At 41.1% G+C, this 16732-nt stretch overlaps 1 protein-coding gene across 1 annotated transcript; it reads right to left on the reverse strand.

Moving 5' to 3' along the window:
• Positions 1-1720: 1720 nt before the first annotated feature.
• On the reverse strand, positions 1721-13445 carry LOC139465173 (uncharacterized). The gene is made up of 11 exons (XM_071246865.1): positions 13398-13445; positions 11960-12513; positions 10662-10800; positions 9317-9657; positions 8930-9047; positions 8444-8535; positions 7579-7738; positions 6247-6443; positions 4749-4873; positions 3949-4012; positions 1721-2704 (listed from the first exon to the last, which is right to left on the reverse strand). Exons 2-11 carry the CDS (start codon positions 12455-12457, stop codon positions 2600-2602), a joined length of 1839 nt encoding a protein of 612 aa, XP_071102966.1. The 5' UTR covers positions 12458-12513; positions 13398-13445; the 3' UTR covers positions 1721-2599.
• Between the last annotated feature and the right edge of the window lie 3287 nt (positions 13446-16732).

The following is a 16732-nucleotide window of genomic DNA, read 5'->3' on the forward strand; positions in this document are numbered from 1 at the left end:
AGCGTGTATTGATTATTTTGCACTGCGCATCCTGCTCTACGCTCCAGACGAGGGGGCGGTCGGGTAGCCTTGTGGTTAAAGCGTTCGCTCGTCACGCCGAGGACCCGGGTTCCATTCCCGACATGAGTACAATGTGTGAAGACCATTTCTGGAGTCCCCCGCCGTGATATTGCTGGAATATTGCTAAAAGCGGCTTAAAATCAAACTCACTCACTGATCACTCACTCACTCACCCCAGACGAGGGGATAACTTTTGACATGCCTGTTGCCTGTCAGAACAGCCATCGTGAAAATGAAACCTGCACCCGCATGCATCGTTCTGACATCATACGTTTGCTCATCGGGCTTGTCTTCTTTGCTATAATCATATCATAAAACGTAATCCCAAAGTCCTACGCAATTGTGATACCATGCCATGCATCTACCAAGTCAGCGAGCCTGACCACCCGATCCCGTGAGTCGCATCTTACGACAAACATAATCGCCGCTTATGACAAACATAGATTGCTGCAGACCTATTCTAATCAGGATCTTCGCGGCTGCAATCCCCAGTGTAGATACATGTGTATGCCTTAATTTGTCATACACAACCACGGCAATACATTTGTAATGAGTTCTGTAAAGCCGGTTTTTCAGTTGTACCACAACGTGTGATCGTCCATCATTTAATCCAGGGATCCCAAGTGACGTATCACACGATCGGTCCATTATATAATGCGACTGTTGTTTTGCAAACTTTTAATATATGATAACATACATTAATACCACAAATGATCCCACAGTTGTTGTCGAAAAGAGAACATGCAGCTGGTGTCAAATGCATGAACCTGCTGTTGTTACACCTTCAGTTGATGTCACATGTATGGTGTATGGTATCGGATGTATGAAACTGCAGCTGGTGTCAGAGGTATAAAACTGCAGCTGGTGTCAGAGGTATGAACCTGCAGTTGTTACACCTTCAGTTGATGTCACATGTATGGTGTATGGTGTCGGATGTATGAAACTGTAGCTGGTGTCAGAGGTATGAAACTGTAGCTGGTGTCAGAGGTATGAACCTGCAGTTGTTACTCCTTCAGTTGATGTCACATGCATGGTGTATGGTGTCGGATGTATGAAACTGCAGCTGGTGTCAGAGGTATGAAACTGCAGCTTGTGTCAGATGTGTCGATCCGCAGCTGGTGTTAGAAATATGAAACTGCAGGTGTTTCAGAGGTATGGACATGCAAGTGGTGTCGGATGTATGAAACTGCAACTAGTGTGTGATGTATGAAGTGCAGCTGTTCCAGAGGTATGGAAATGCAGCTTGCGTCAGATGTGTGTATATGAAGCTGGTGTTAGATATATGAAACTGCAGCTGGTATCAGATGTATGGACCTGCAGCTGGTATGTGATGTATAAACCAGCAGCTGTTCTCATGTGCAAGGGGTTGCAACTGGTATGAGATGTACCAACATGCACCTCGTATCAAATATATGAACGGTTTGTTGACGTCAGCTACACTGGCCTGAAATCAGTCATATAATGAAGCAAATGTTTTTATTGTTATATGAGAACTTATTATGCCTTGTGTAGAAGACATTGGGACCAACATCTGTACAGATAAGTCCAATACAACGTAGTCCATAGGTCTTCAATCAAACACATAAGCCCAATGATAGTAAATGCATGACTTCATACATAGTTTATTGTTAAAAGTACCAGTATATGCGCAGGGGCCTTGACGTATAACTGCCTTTAATGATATTCCCATTGGGAGCATTGCAGAAGCAGGAAGTGTGTACATAAGGAAACATACACGAACGAGGGAATCTGGATGATAAATAATATATTTCGTAAAGGAAGTCCATCAACTGTGAGCCCAACTTTCTATCAATTAGAGAATGTTAATAACATCTTACAATGACGTGTCATTCAAAGAAATGTTAAGATTTGAGGCTCTTTCCCAGACGGCGAAAGCACGTGTAGGTTATGGTCCCTTTGTGTATGACGGTTTGTCATTTAAATGTATGAGGAAATCCCCATGTGAGGTAGGTATGTATGTGATAAACGTTTATTACAAATATATGAATATAGGTGTGTCTATGAGTGTGTCTTGCAAGTAATGTCAAATTTCTCCCCGCATTAAGTATACTATAATCACGTATGTTGTCACGAATATGTCAGCAAATGTTATTGCCCCAAGCAAAGCAAATAATTTATTGTCCCATTAACGCAGGTTGTCCCAGGTTGTTGCAAGTTGCGTGTCCTTCAGTGCTTGCCCCAGCAGATCTTAGGAGCGAGCTCAATTCATGTTAGGTACGGAATGCAGACAGTTAACAAGTGTCGCCAATTTCAGAGCCCTTCCCGTAATTGAATTGAAAACAAGTCATAAAAAAAACTGTAGGACTGATTTGTTAAACGTCTTATCTGGTGAGTTCTTAGCTCATCTATTAATCTCAATCGGTTCGACGTCCGTTGGCTTCCTTGTTATGTCAAAAACATCACCTGACAAGGGATAAATCATATACTTAGGATTTTTTGCACGGTAAGCTTTACCTACATGTATGCTAATGCATCAATAAAGTTGGAACAAATGCAAATGATATATAACTCTTCAACATCACCAATATCGCAATGTCTCAACGGCTTCGCTGAAGATCATTATATCTTCTAAGCTACTCAACCGTAGATCGATCTTGATGTAGTTGTAGAAAAATTCAGGCGCCTGAAACATTTAAAATAAGGCGGAATCATACATTGTATAAACTAACATTATGAAATTCCAACCCTACAGAAAGTCCATATATTAATTGTGATCAATATGCCAACTATACCGAGGCAATGGAAATGTACACCCATGACTTCCTCCAAGCACCTATGTTGGTGTTTCGTTACTGTACATGTCGTAACATCGTTCGATCCCCTGCCGCGTCATACCAAAAGACGTTAAAAGATGGTACTTGATGTTACTCTGTCTGGCGCGTGGCATTAAGGGAATAAAACAAGGAATGGTCGGCTCGGAGTCAGTATACTGTGTCTGAGTGGGGTATTCATGTTAAACTGCGGCATGGTATCTCAGTGTGCTAGCACTATAAATCGGCATCAGTCCGGACTAGTACAAGCAGCCACACACACACACACACACACACACACACACACACACAAGAACACACACATGCATGCACGTCACTATATAAGTGCAATATCTTGGACGAGACGTTAAACCCCATTTCACCTCACCTCGCCTCACCTCTTACATCTGTGAATCGTCCTGAGAATGGTCGAGGCTGTACCAGTAAATACAAGATGTTGACTGTGAGTGACGAACAACACGCAAAATCCCTAGATTCCCATTGTAATTGGCCCTTGAGGGAGTACTGTAAACGCGTTTTAACATTTCACAATTATTGGTGTTTGCAACTGACCATGTAAGTTAAATTTAACTCCAATGTAAAAAAAATATAGGTGCCGTTTTCGACAGGTGGCGTTTTGTTGAGGTTCCGTTTTAGCTATAACCCAATCTGCCACAGAGCCCTTACAGGAGTAGACAGCCTCAAAAATATATCCCAGCTATTTCACGTCGGTTTGTATCTAACTGAGTGTGTATCAGGAACACTTTGCCAGTGACTGAAAGTATGAGCAACGAGACACGTGACCGGGGTTCGATGACACACCTCCAAGTCACAGAGCCGGACCACCCAGTTTCGGCTACTACAAAAGGTACTGGGGGACCCACGAGGTCCATCCAAACGTGATCACTCATACATGTACGCGAGGAATGAACATGTCAAACAACTGAATCGGTGCTTTGATATCCTTTTCGTTTATTTCCGCGATTTTGTGTCCAAATTGCCAAAATACAGATTTAACATGTATCTTACATCATATTGTTAACATTATGCAAAAGTCGAGGGAAGGCTTCACGTCCGATGATCACCCCTGCCACATACATATTTTAGACATATTCACCTTGTGTAGGACCTTCCGCAGAAATAGTATTTGCTGTCCAGTAAGGTTCTTCAACATACATTGACTGAAAGTAAATCAGCAACTTGATCATTTCAGTCATTTTCACATAAGAGTGAGTGAGTTACATCACGGCATGTCAGCTTAATGTGGGAGGAACGCCCGAATTGATGCACGTCGCAGACGTTTATCACTCAGGTGAAACCCAAACAACGGGTGTGGTGCTGACAAACCAAGAAACAAAATCGGGTGCAACCGAGATTCGAACCTACGGCGTTCCCACAGCGAGTTACGGCGCCATAGACGACTGGACCCCCAATGCCACCTGGCCCTGCCCTTGACCCATTTCAGATTAGAGTGTGTGAGTGAGTATGGTTTTACGCCGCTTTTAGCAATGTCACGCGGGGGGCACCAGGAATGAGCTTCACTTCATTGTACCCATGTCGATAATCAAACCCGGGTCTTCGGCGTGACGAGAGAACGCTTTAACCATTAGGCTACCCGACCCCCCCCCCCCCCCCCCCCCCCCCCTCCCTGCAGATTAGAACGTACATACATATATGGTTTGGAACTCGTTGGTGGCGGGGCGGTCGGGTAGCCTAGTGGTTAAAGCGTTCGCTCGTCACGCCGAAGACCCGGGTTCGATTCCCGACATGGGTACAATGTGTGAAGCCCATTTCTGGTGTCCCACGCCGTGATATTGCTGGAATATTGCTAAAAGCGGCGTAAAACCATACTCACTCACTCACTCACTCACCAGTGACCAAAAGACATACTTTGTATCCGGATCAGCTGGGACTTACCTTTCTAAGCCGATCTCAGAGAGCCACTTCTGGACATCAGCATCAGACCAACTGGCAACATTGGAGTGTACGGAAGCTGAGCAGAGGCCGACAGACTGAACTTTCTCCACCGAACTTGACTCACACTGACAAAATTAAACATTACGTAAAAGTAATGTACATGTAGCTACGTCTCACCCATACCTGATAAAACTGCAACACTATTCGTAGGACATAAGATCTGGAGTGTAATGGAATATGGTGTATCCGGTATTTTCTAGCATTCTAGTATTTCTAGTATTCTAGCACTATCTCGACATGCAATATCAACGAATGGACATTACATGTTGTTCCAATGAGGAGAAGGGGATGAAGATAAATTAAATACAACGAAACCCCGTTAATCTGAACGGTATCGTTCCCGTTACAATGATCCGGATTAACAAACGTCAAATCCAGCTGCATATACGTGCAAGCGTCCATAGCTGTAATCTTCCACAATGAAGGGTTTTCTGATTAACGGGGTTCGGTCTAACGAGGTTGTACGGTTTAGCGGACTCGAATTACAAACGAAAATAAAGCCTAAATCGGATGAATATGTTTTGGAGATATAAATATAAATATTTTTGTACAAAATATTAATTACTTGCAATGGAGGTGTCAAGGATATTGTATTAACATTGTAATGCATAAAGCAAAATTAAACCAAACACTTGAATCTGCTTAATAACGTCACGCCAGTATCTTATTTGCTGTGGTCCTCTTTACTTAAGATTAGATCTGTGGTCGTTTTACTTCTGTCAGCAGTCGTGGTGTTTAACATTCAAAGGGACATTACTCTGTCGGTCTTCTCGGCATACTACTCTCAAGTCGATTATAAAGCATGTGCAGTTGTACATGTATTTTCCCGGTCATCCATTTGTATTTCCTTGTATTCACGTCAACCATATCACGAATATCTCAATTCAAAGCAAACATAACTTTAACGACCCAAAAGCGTGTAAAGATTCATATGGTGAGAAAATTCAATTCACAATCGGAACGTTCATGTGAACAATATATATTCTTCGTAACTCTCAAACCAGTATTGTTTACAGCCTCGTACCTGGAACGGGCGCGTGCTGGTGGCTTTGAATGTATGTTATCTGGTTTCGGTCATTCTTTCGAAAAACTTGAAAGTGAATAGAGCATTGAGAACAGCCACATTCTCGTCGTTAAGACGTATTTGGCAACGCAACACGCTGTATAGAGTTGCGTCCTTCAACAGTGTGCCGGCGTCGTCTTGTAGTATGTTCGAACACAGTATTAACACTGTTTATTATTATTCTCGACAATACACTTCTCTTCTTTGCTGACAACAAAGTGGTTAATGTCCACAGCCTCCATCACTTACGGACACGTAATCTTCATCATCAATAATTGATTTTATAGTTATAGTTATATCTCACAATAATCAGGGTATACAATTCTCTCCAACATCCGCAGGGATGCTTCTACATTGAATAATATGTTACTCAACTGTGTCCAGAGGTACTTGTCCACGCTTGCCAAGCTCTTTCACCAAATCCGTTATCTTCTGGTCGTAAGGATATTTTCCACTGAATTCAAAGTAGAGCTTTGTGCCTTTGATGAAGCCAAGCCACCCGTCAGGCTTGTAGTCTCTCTGCATCATCAGTGGAACTATGGGTTTACGTAGGTTGAATGCATATTCAGCTTCTGCAAGTGACAAGATATGATGAGACCACAGCATCTGCATAATTAATCAAATTAGGAAACTTTTAGAAAAAGCCATGAAAGCAGATCTGCTAATAAAAATGTGAATAAGACCTTTGCATTTGCATTTGCGGTTATTTTATCCGTTCTCTTATTTGAATTGATAATGTCGGAAGTCCAACACCCGTAAATGTAAGAAAGGTAAAGCCAGTTGTCAAACAGCTAACTTTATACGTAGGAGGTTTCCAATGGCCCAAAATGACCCAGATCCTACATCGTCCTTTAAGAGAGTAACGTTTGATATTTCTTCCCATGTTTAAATTTAAAACTATTTAAGATTACTTGTGACGGTTGGTGGCACAGAAGCTGGAGACTATATATGTTCTACATTTACCGTTATTTCTTCCTTTTGCCTCTGTTGCATTTTATGTTCATAGAATCCCTTGCTCATCTTATCATGATTCAAAATTCTGGCCAGCACTTTTATACAGATGGTAGGCTGACAATAAAAGCTTTGATCCCACCACATGAACAACAGAGAATAGAACCTTAACAAACTGATGACTTGACATAAGATGGCCACACAAATAATATAAGGTGGGTGAGTATTGTTTTACGCCGCCTTTAGCAATATTCCAGCAATATCACGATAGGGGACACCAGAAATGGGGAATTGAACCTGGGGCTTCGTGACGAGCGAATGCTTTAACTACAAGGCTACAGCACCGCTCCTTACAATCAGAGGTGGCACGGGTGTCCCAGTCGTCTAAGTCGCCGCGATTCGCTGTGCAGTGTTAATTACGTCTCTTGGGCACGCCAGAAACCTATGACTGTGGGTTCGAATGCCGGTTCGCCCCGATTTTGTTTCTAGGTTTGTCAGCACCATACCCGTGCTCGTGGGTTTCACCGAAGTGGTAAACGTCTAAGACCTGCATCACTTCAGGCTTTCCTCCCACATCAAGCTGACACGCCGTGATATAACTGGAATACTGTTAAAAGCGGCGTATGGTGCTGACGAAACTGCCTGTGGGATATTAGCCTTGCAATAATGTGACATAATGCAGTGAGGCTCTGTCGCAGGTTCGGGATGAGGTATTGACATCTAACGTCAATCGTGTACATTCATGCACCTACCTACCTGATCTGCAGTTCTGGCTCAGCTTGTATCTCTCCGACATACACACCAACACCACAGACGCGCCCTCCACGGCCTCCGCCATCGCCTGCAGTGTGGAGCCCTCCATGTTGTCGATGTCCATCCAGATTTGGTATCCTCTTTGGCGCAGTGACTCCTTCACCTTCAATTTCAGTGTTTGAATTAACTTAAGGGTATTATATATGGATTGTAGATAGGTTTCTATGCAGAGAAAGACTTATTCATAGGATGGCTAAGTACACCTCTTAAAAGGAAATCACTAATATATTTTGAGTTTAGTCAATATACACACTGCCCTGTTAATGGTTTCAATGTTTATGTCCCCCATTCCATTACTAATGTTATTTTTGACGGTTCTACGCTTTCAGCAATACTCCAGCAATACCACACCAGGAACTGGAATCACATAGGCTAACTCAATGCAGGACCAACCATTTCATCTATGTCGGAATTTTTAAAATGTTGTTCAACGCCACAGTCAGCAATGTTCCAGCTGCATGTTTTTTTACGGAGGGCTGAAAATATTGATGTTTCGACCAGATAGACGAATCACAAACAGCATAAACAATTTACCTCGACATCAGTCATATTGAGTGAGTGAATGAGTATTGTTTTACGCCGCTTTTAGCAATATTCCAGCAATATAAACCGGGTCTTCGACGTGACGACCGAACAGAATAACCCCTAGGCTATCCGCATCAATCATAGAGCCTGACCACCTGGTCGTACTTTTCAACAAGAAAACACTGAATCCCCACGTGGTAATGTGCGTTCCAAACAGTTCAGTTACCACATAGAAATATGTTACTACAAGTTCAGAGTTTGGTGTTATACTTAATTAGTACACCTTGACCAATGTCTTCTGGTCTGCCCACTGATAGCTGATCATCAAGTGCCCTGAGATTCTGGATTCCTCTTCCTTCTGGTCCGGAGGAGGAGCTGTAAACAATAACATAAGCACAGTACACACCACTCTGTTTAACACTAGTTATTGTTGGATGTAATTATAGACTCAAACCTTAAACAGAGATTACACTGATGACATTTAGCAACTACTTTCAGTGATGTATTCTTTTTAAAGAAGTCAAACACACAAGGGAAATGACGCTTCACCTCGTCCCGAAAACTTATAGCATTGGCGCTGTTATCTTCAGTTGACACAACACGCACATTATACCATCACAACAATAATTCCTGAATAATTTCTTTCATTTCAGTTTGGTTTTATTCATTCGATGTATTTTCTATTTAAAGGATCCTTCTCTTCCCTTCTTCTATTGATCCATATATTAAGGAAATCATTGTTAACCAAATAGAAAAATGTGGTATCTACGTGGTGGTTTCTTCTCCGTTTGTGTGGTGGCCCACAAGGCTCCGTTGGCGATTCTGGATATGTGTTTATTAGCTGACTGCTTTAGATTTCGCAGGACTCCCATCAGCTGAGCATCATGCTGTAAGATGTCAGAATAAATCATATTAGAACCGTTGCAGTAGTTGTTCCATAACCATCGGACAATATTGGACGAAGCTTATGTCTGTCGTATTTATAAAGTAGTTTTGTGGACAGATAATGTGCTGATACTGATACGCATGACGCCATATTTCATTGATTATATAAAATGTCATAGATCATATCAATATTTATCGTTTTGGTATCCTTGTTCATAATGAACGTCAAAGGTAATTATGCTTATAATAGACATCAGCTGTAATATAATACCAGGAATATTTTCCGATTTTGCTTATTGAATGCAAGCTCCCAAACACATTTTGCAGCCTTCTCTCTCTCCTCATCTGAACCCTCCTGCAACACAGCCATCAACACAGAGATGGCCCCCTTCTCCGTCAGAATCTTCTTATTGTCGTCGTTCTTCGCCAGTCCAGTGAGTCCAACAATCAATTCGGACACGGAGAAACCCTCGCTCCGGTGATCTCGTTGTTCTAATGCAGTCTTGACCATTGTCAGCAGGGTGGTAAAGACTGTTTTGTCTGCCAGGATTGCCCGATTGTTCTCTTCGTCGATGATGTTCGCCAATAGTAACAACATTAGCACTTTAATTCCTGTGAATATTTATGTGTTATTAAAGTATTTGGTGACCATAATTGTCTCAAACAGAATTAGTTCAAGGAAAGTAGTTGTTAGGTCCTGGCCTCGCGTATGCACACTTGCAATAATACCCATTTTATCTCAAATTCACAATAAGGTAAAACAAAATAATGTAACATTAGCTCCATTGTTTTGAGTTCATTATGAGCTAATTTGAACTACAAGCCGTGTACATAATATAAAATGCAAACATATTTTTATTCAGCTATCAAATTTGAGCTAGATATTTGATATTGTTTCGAAAAAAAATTGACTCAATATTACGGGACAAAATATGTTTTGTGAAACGAAGAATATTCGGCTTCTCCTTTCTGTGATTAAAGGTGAAATGAGATGAAATGGGATCACGTTCAAGATTATTGCATGCAAGGCAAATATATATATATCGCGTTCAAGATTATTGCATGCAAGGCAAATATATATATATCGCGTTCAAGATTATTGCATGCAATGCTTACATACATACATACATACATACATACATACATACATACATGCATGCATGCATACATACATACATACATACATACATGCATGCATGCATGCATGCATACATACATACATACATACATACATACATACATACATACATACATACATACATACATACATACATACATATGACTCCGAGCCGACCAGTCCTTACCCTTAACCTTATCCCCTTAAAGCCGAGGGACAGACTGAGTAACAACAATTACTCTCTTTTAACGTCTTTTGGTATGACGGGGTCAGAAATCGAACCACCGACCTTCCGCTCTCCTTGCAGACACTGAGGCAGTTTCAGATTATAGAAACTGTATGGTTTTAAAGCACTGAGCTTAAACCTTATTCTGTGTAACACAAATTCCAGCCACTCCCCCGACCACCATAATTATATAGTCCCTAAACTTAATATTTCTTTTGATTCACGGATCATGTTAGATACCAGAAGACAGTGTGATAACATTAAAATATTTACCACTCGAAGAATGTTTGATATATGCCAGGGCTACAGACACTGTCCCGAGCTCTCGAATAGGTTGACGGGTGATGGGGTTCTGGGAACAGTTGTGAAGGATGCCTCGTGCCGACCGAAAGAACGGATCTTTCAGAGATACCTGGCGTAAAAGATACACGTCCATACATACATTTGGAATTAGCAGATACTTGGTATCCAGATAGGAGACAATCGTGAAGAATCTCCCAGATGGACATGTACAAATGTTGACGTTTGAATCATTACATCTCAACTCTAAAACACGCCGTGATATAACTGAAGCACTGATATAAACGGTGTTACCACACCCCAAAACTATAGGAGATGGCAAAGCCATTCCGTACGAAAGCCTAATGGTGCCACTTTGGTAGCATATATATTTATTTGTAAAATCGAAATTTTTCGTTATTTCAATTATGTGTTTACTTTCTCGTTTTTTCTCGTAATTTCGATATTTTTCTCGTTATTTCAACTATTTTCGAGAAAATAATCGAAATAACCAGACAAACTCCTTACTTCGAGAAAATAATTAAAATAACGAGAAAATAATAGAAGTAACGAAAAAGAACTCGATATTAAAATCAGAGAAATTTGATTTACAATAAAAATAATGCCACCAAAGTATTCGTAGTTCTAAGGGTAATTTATCTTATTATTTATCTTTCATTTTGTTTATACAAAGTAGTTGTGAATCCAGTTCTATATGGTGGAGGTGCATTATCATGCTTTTCAACAAAATTAAATATTAACAAGTAAAATGATCGTTATATAATAATTGGTACATCAAAGAAGAAGACTTTCTATGTTTGAATATCTTCATCACTAGTTAAGTTTATCAGATGCAATAGGATCTCAGAAATATTGATTTTATTCTCGAGGTAATGTCCGCTATATCATCGTTAATATCGTTAATATCAATAATTATTGAGTCACGCGAAATCGTGGGTTGTCTTTCTCTCGTTTAAAATGTATGTCCACACAGTCCCGATGCTGACCCCGATCATTCACTGCTTATTTCGTCCCTATTTCTCGTAGCTCGCTAGCTATTCATTAATGGCAAAGGTGTGCTTCGTGCTGATTTCATAAACTCAATTTGGGATAGTCTTGTGGTTAAAGCGTTCGCTCGCCCCGACTGAGCCCAGGGCTCGATTCACCACATGGCTACAATATGTGAAGCCCACTTCTGGTGTCCCCCGCCATGATATTGCTGGAATGTTGCTAAAAAGCGGTGTAAACTCACACATTCACATACACTTTTGAACAGATTTGTCATAACTTACCTTTCTAGGAAGTCCCGATTCACTGAGAATAGCCTTCAAGTCCATTACAAAATACCGCAGGATTCCACTGCTGCACACCCTCTCCGAAAACAAGGAGCTCGCGTCTGTGTAGTTCCACAGCAACACTCGTAAATCAGAAAAGGTGCATATCTCTGTCAAATACTCTCCAGCTTTTTTCTCCGTAAGACCCTCAAGTCCCCTGTCCCTTAGAAACAGACTGTATGCAGTGAAGATTGAGTCAGCGGCTCTTGTATAGGACAAGTACTCCCCATACACACATCTCATAGCTTCATTCTTTGTCCCAAAGTAACGGTCAACCACCTTTGTGGTAAGAACTCTAACGTTGTTTCCTTCATGCTCTAGTGATGGATTTCCTTCCAGCTCCTTTACAAAAGCATCAATTTCGTCAAAGCCATTCTTCAACTGGGGGTGTTTGGTGACTAACTGTTTGGCCAACCTTCGACAATCCTCATCATACGCGGGGATGTGAAAACTCATCACTGCAAGTTCCAAGTCCTCGAATACGATGCTAAGCTTTTTCTTCGGTGATCACCCTGTAAGTATAGAAAGTGTAGTCTTTTTAACACATGAGTCCTCGAGACACCGAAACATACCCTTTTATCAATAGACAAAAGAAACACGAAGTATATACGTTAGCTAATAACATAGATCCTATTTGGAACTACATATTTACATACATATCCCCTAAATTATCTGAGTTGATCACACTAAGCGCTATACCGGTAAAGTCAGATGAAATGGGGCTTAACGGCGTGTTCAAACTTATATACTGCGTATATGCACTTACATGGCGACGTACAATCTCGTGTGTGTGGCTGCTTGTACTAGTTCGGACTAATGCCGGTTTTATAGAGCTAGTCAACAGAGATATCACGTCGCAGTTTAATATAGATACCACACTCAGACACACGATACCGACTCCGAGCCGGCCAGTCTTTGTTTTCTTCCCCTACTGTCAGATGTTACAAAAATATTAACACATTACAGTTTTTCACATAATCAAGAAAAAAACTGAATATCTCCGATAATGCATTTAACTGGGAACAAACACTGTGCAATAAAGCCCCGTCAACTCAACTTCCTGGGGAGCACAGGAAGTATATCGATTTATCCGTACTTCTAGACACGAGTCGATATTAGACCACAAAGGTGATATCTTGACGATACACTGACAACATCTCCAATGATATATCAAGTTAATGGGGTTCGGGTAAGTCAGATTTAGCTGTGAACAACTGTCATTTTTAAGTGACTGATAGAAACACCTGATTATAGCGATAATGGTACAATATATGCGATTACATTAAATTAACAATAATAATAACAGTAATCGTAATAAGAATAGAAATAATAATAGTTCATTTATATTGCGCATAACCATCATTCAAATCGGTAGCCGAAACACATAGGTACTTACGTTTGATGTTTGTTCAGGCTAAATAAAGCTGTCCAATGTCTATCTGACTACGTTCAACAGTTCCGACTTCGAGTTATTTCCGGGTGTATTGTAAGGCCGCATAAACAACATGCATGTTTCTCAACACCGACGGTTACATTCATTCCGATCCTATTTGAATTAGCGTGAACTTCAACTGAGTTTCGAGCACGGGCGACCAATGTCCTCTAAGGCGCCGCGATTCGCTGCGCATCGGCGTGTCCCATAAGAGTGCACGAAACCTATGATCGTGGGTTTGAATCTCTTTTCATGTGATATTTCTTGGTTTGTCAGCACCGTATCCGTGCTCGGAGATTTACTACAGTGACGCAAACCTAAATGAACTCGGACTTCCATCCAACATGAAGCTGAAACGTCATGGAATGCTGTCCAAAGCGGCGTAAAAACGCACTCACTTATATATTTTGACATCTCTAAAACCGTGAAGCTGACTCTTCCCATGGTTGATCAAAGAAACTCCACTCTGGCACAGGCATCCGATTCTATTATAGACCACGGCAGATATTCTGACAAGATCACATTTGCACAACTTACAACTTGCCATACTTACATGTACGTGTATTGTTGGTACGCTTGATACAGCCGACGTGGAGTAGGGACATCAGTTTAATCTACATACTTTGGGTCTTCGTATTGTACACTCGTTCATCTCAAATAGCTTTACGGCAGTCTTCATCTGCAGCATGCAGCTGAAGTTTGGGATGTGTGATTCCAGCAATAGCACCTCTATATACCGTTCAGAAAGACACTCAATCGGAGTTTAAAGAAGAACCAATAATAGCTATATCGAAAATGTAAACTCTTCAGTCACAAGATAAAAGGTCAAAGAATCTTCTTTCTTTTGTCTCTCCTTAATATAATTGTGATATTCAGTAGGTGTGTGGCATGCTAAATAGCAAGAAGTGTATATTTGTATATTAAACATCTTCCCCCACGCACCACTACGGGGGCCATGCTAGTCATGTTAAACGTGGAATAATACTCTGTACCCAGCCAGTTATTCATGCAGTGATGAAGTATGTTAGGTGGAAACATTTTCGTGTTTACCCTGGTATGATTTAATATCCACAAATAATTCAGGTGAGCTATAGACCTGCGTGGGGTTATTATTTTGTCATTCAAGTTAATTTATTTCGCATACCAATCTTATTTTAGTTGGACACGATATGGGTATGTATTGCTGCTATTTTACGTGAGAGCATGACCATCGTTGCACTCGCATGTAGTTTACAGTCAAGTGAGTCAGATTTATTGCTTTGAACAGTACGGTGGGCGATGAGCCCGAACTGATGCAGGTGTTAGACGTTTACCACTTTAGTGAAACCCACGAGCACGGGTATGGTGCTGACAAACCTCGAAACATAATCGATGCGAATAAGGATTCGAACTCAAGATAATAGGTTTTCTGTCAGCAAATTACGGCGCCTTAAAGGACTGGGTCACCTGTGCCCTGTTGGTGGTTAGACACAGAATATATCATGTGGCCTAAGGTCACAGCAGGAAGTACACGCAGGAAAATGTATCCTTTGAATGAAATTAATTCGAATGCGCTGTCAATTGACTGAGTTATCAAAATTGCCACTGCATATAAACTGTTTTGTCAAACACGGAAATAAAGTTTCAGTAAGTTGTGTAAACCGACTTTCTGGTTCGATACATTTCATAAATAACGTGACGTGTTATGTGCGAGGGACATTTTAAAGCCTGACCTTTACTTCACGATTAGCCTGGTTGCTATGGGAATGTTTTATCAAGCGTATTATGTTATTGCAACCGTCCTTTGTCGTCCAAACAGCTGAACATTTTGTAGACAGTTGGATGCTCTTGGAATGGAGATATATCAACATATTTACATGTGGTAATATTTAAAGAAAGACAACAGTGGGCTGAGTTAATCCTGTGTAATGTATCCCGGTAGCAGTAGTTTACTGTCCCTCGTATCATCACCGTCACGGATCCAGGCAGTTCGGGGAAGAGCAGTGCACACCTCTTCATCCTCTTCATCCTCGTTGTGCATCCTCAGATGTATTATGTTTACTGCATCTTTACAGTGTTTTGTGTACAGTGGGTCCGTACCAGTTTGGTGTGACAGTAATACACCCTACGGCAGCGTTCACGACGTCTAAGGGACACAGGTGGTCCAGGCTCCTGGGGGTCGCCGCAATTCGCTGTGAAGAGTTGTCCCCCTTGGGCACACCAGAAACCTATGATTGTGGGTTCGAATCCCGTATTCAACGAATTATGTATCAATATCTTTCAGCACTATACCCGTGCTCGGGGATTTACAACAGTGATAAGTATTCAAGACCCGCATCAGTTTGGGTTTTCCTCCAACATCAAGCTGGCACGCTGTGGTAGAACTGGAACGCTGTTCAAGCTGGCACGCTGTGGTAGAACTGGAACACTGTTCAAAGCGGCGTCAAACTTAACTCACTTACCCACCTAAAATACTCACCACTCGTGACGTCAACGTTTCATGCAACCTACAAGATTGATATATAGACTTATGAAATTATACGTGGATTCTAAGCTCGTGATAACGTGCTGTCTATTTTTCCTAAATGGATCCGCGCGCCTGTAGGAGATACAACAGCTTATGTAGTCCTGCATACCAGATAACATCACTAAAATACAATGCAATGCATTCAATGCATATATGTCAACATAATGGCAAGGCTGACAGGTATTTGAGAATGGACACATTTCAAAATATGGACAGTTATTATACAATTATTCTTAAAGTGCAACCGCTGCACCTTAATATGCTTCTCTTATTATTTATGTTAGTTCAAATGCTAATCTGTGGTATCAAATGAAAGTTTCTTGAAAACACACTGAAAAGCCTTAGTCAGCCACTTGGGGTGACAGTCTACCTGAGCGAAGGCCGTTTACTACGACCACGCTTTTTCACCCCTCCCGCATGTAAGCTTCATTATATATTTCAGTTCATATCGCAGTGTAGGTGTCCCCGACGTATATATTTGTAATACCCTCTTTGTATTTAGGTCGGGTCAGCTGTGTATTGTAACTGACAAGCTTACTATCAGTGCTACTAATTTCAGTCGACCAGTTAATTGCCTCCCTTAGTCAGTGTGACTTAATGCAGTCGGTATGTATTGTTATATATTTTTCGAAGTCACGTGTGTATATTCACACCCTCTTTTACTGTGTTGTACATGTCCATAATAAGAAGTAACAGTAGTAGTATGTCAATAATGAAATCTTTGATAGGCATTTACAAGTTGGAAGAACAGAAATGCGTGACACTTTGCATGAATAATAACTTCTTTATTCTT

This window comes from Haliotis cracherodii, unplaced genomic scaffold (genome assembly GCF_022045235.1).
Source record: "Haliotis cracherodii isolate W230 unplaced genomic scaffold, xgHalCrac1.p SCAF_1, whole genome shotgun sequence".
In the NCBI taxonomy this organism is placed as follows: domain Eukaryota; kingdom Metazoa; phylum Mollusca; class Gastropoda; order Lepetellida; family Haliotidae; genus Haliotis; species Haliotis cracherodii.

Excerpts from the sequence above, each read along its gene's own strand:
- LOC139465173 (XM_071246865.1), bottom strand. The coding sequence starts at position 12,457 with ATGAGTTTTCACATCCCCGCGTATGATGAGGATTGTCGAAGGTTGGCC. Across the intron at positions 9,658-10,661 it reads TATCAAACATTCTTCGAGTG|GAATTAAAGTGCTAATGTTG; the intron begins GTAAATATTTTA and ends AAATATTCACAG. Across the intron at positions 2,705-3,948 it reads TGCGGAAGGTCCTACACAAG|GCGCCTGAATTTTTCTACAA; the intron begins GTGAATATGTCT and ends TAAATGTTTCAG.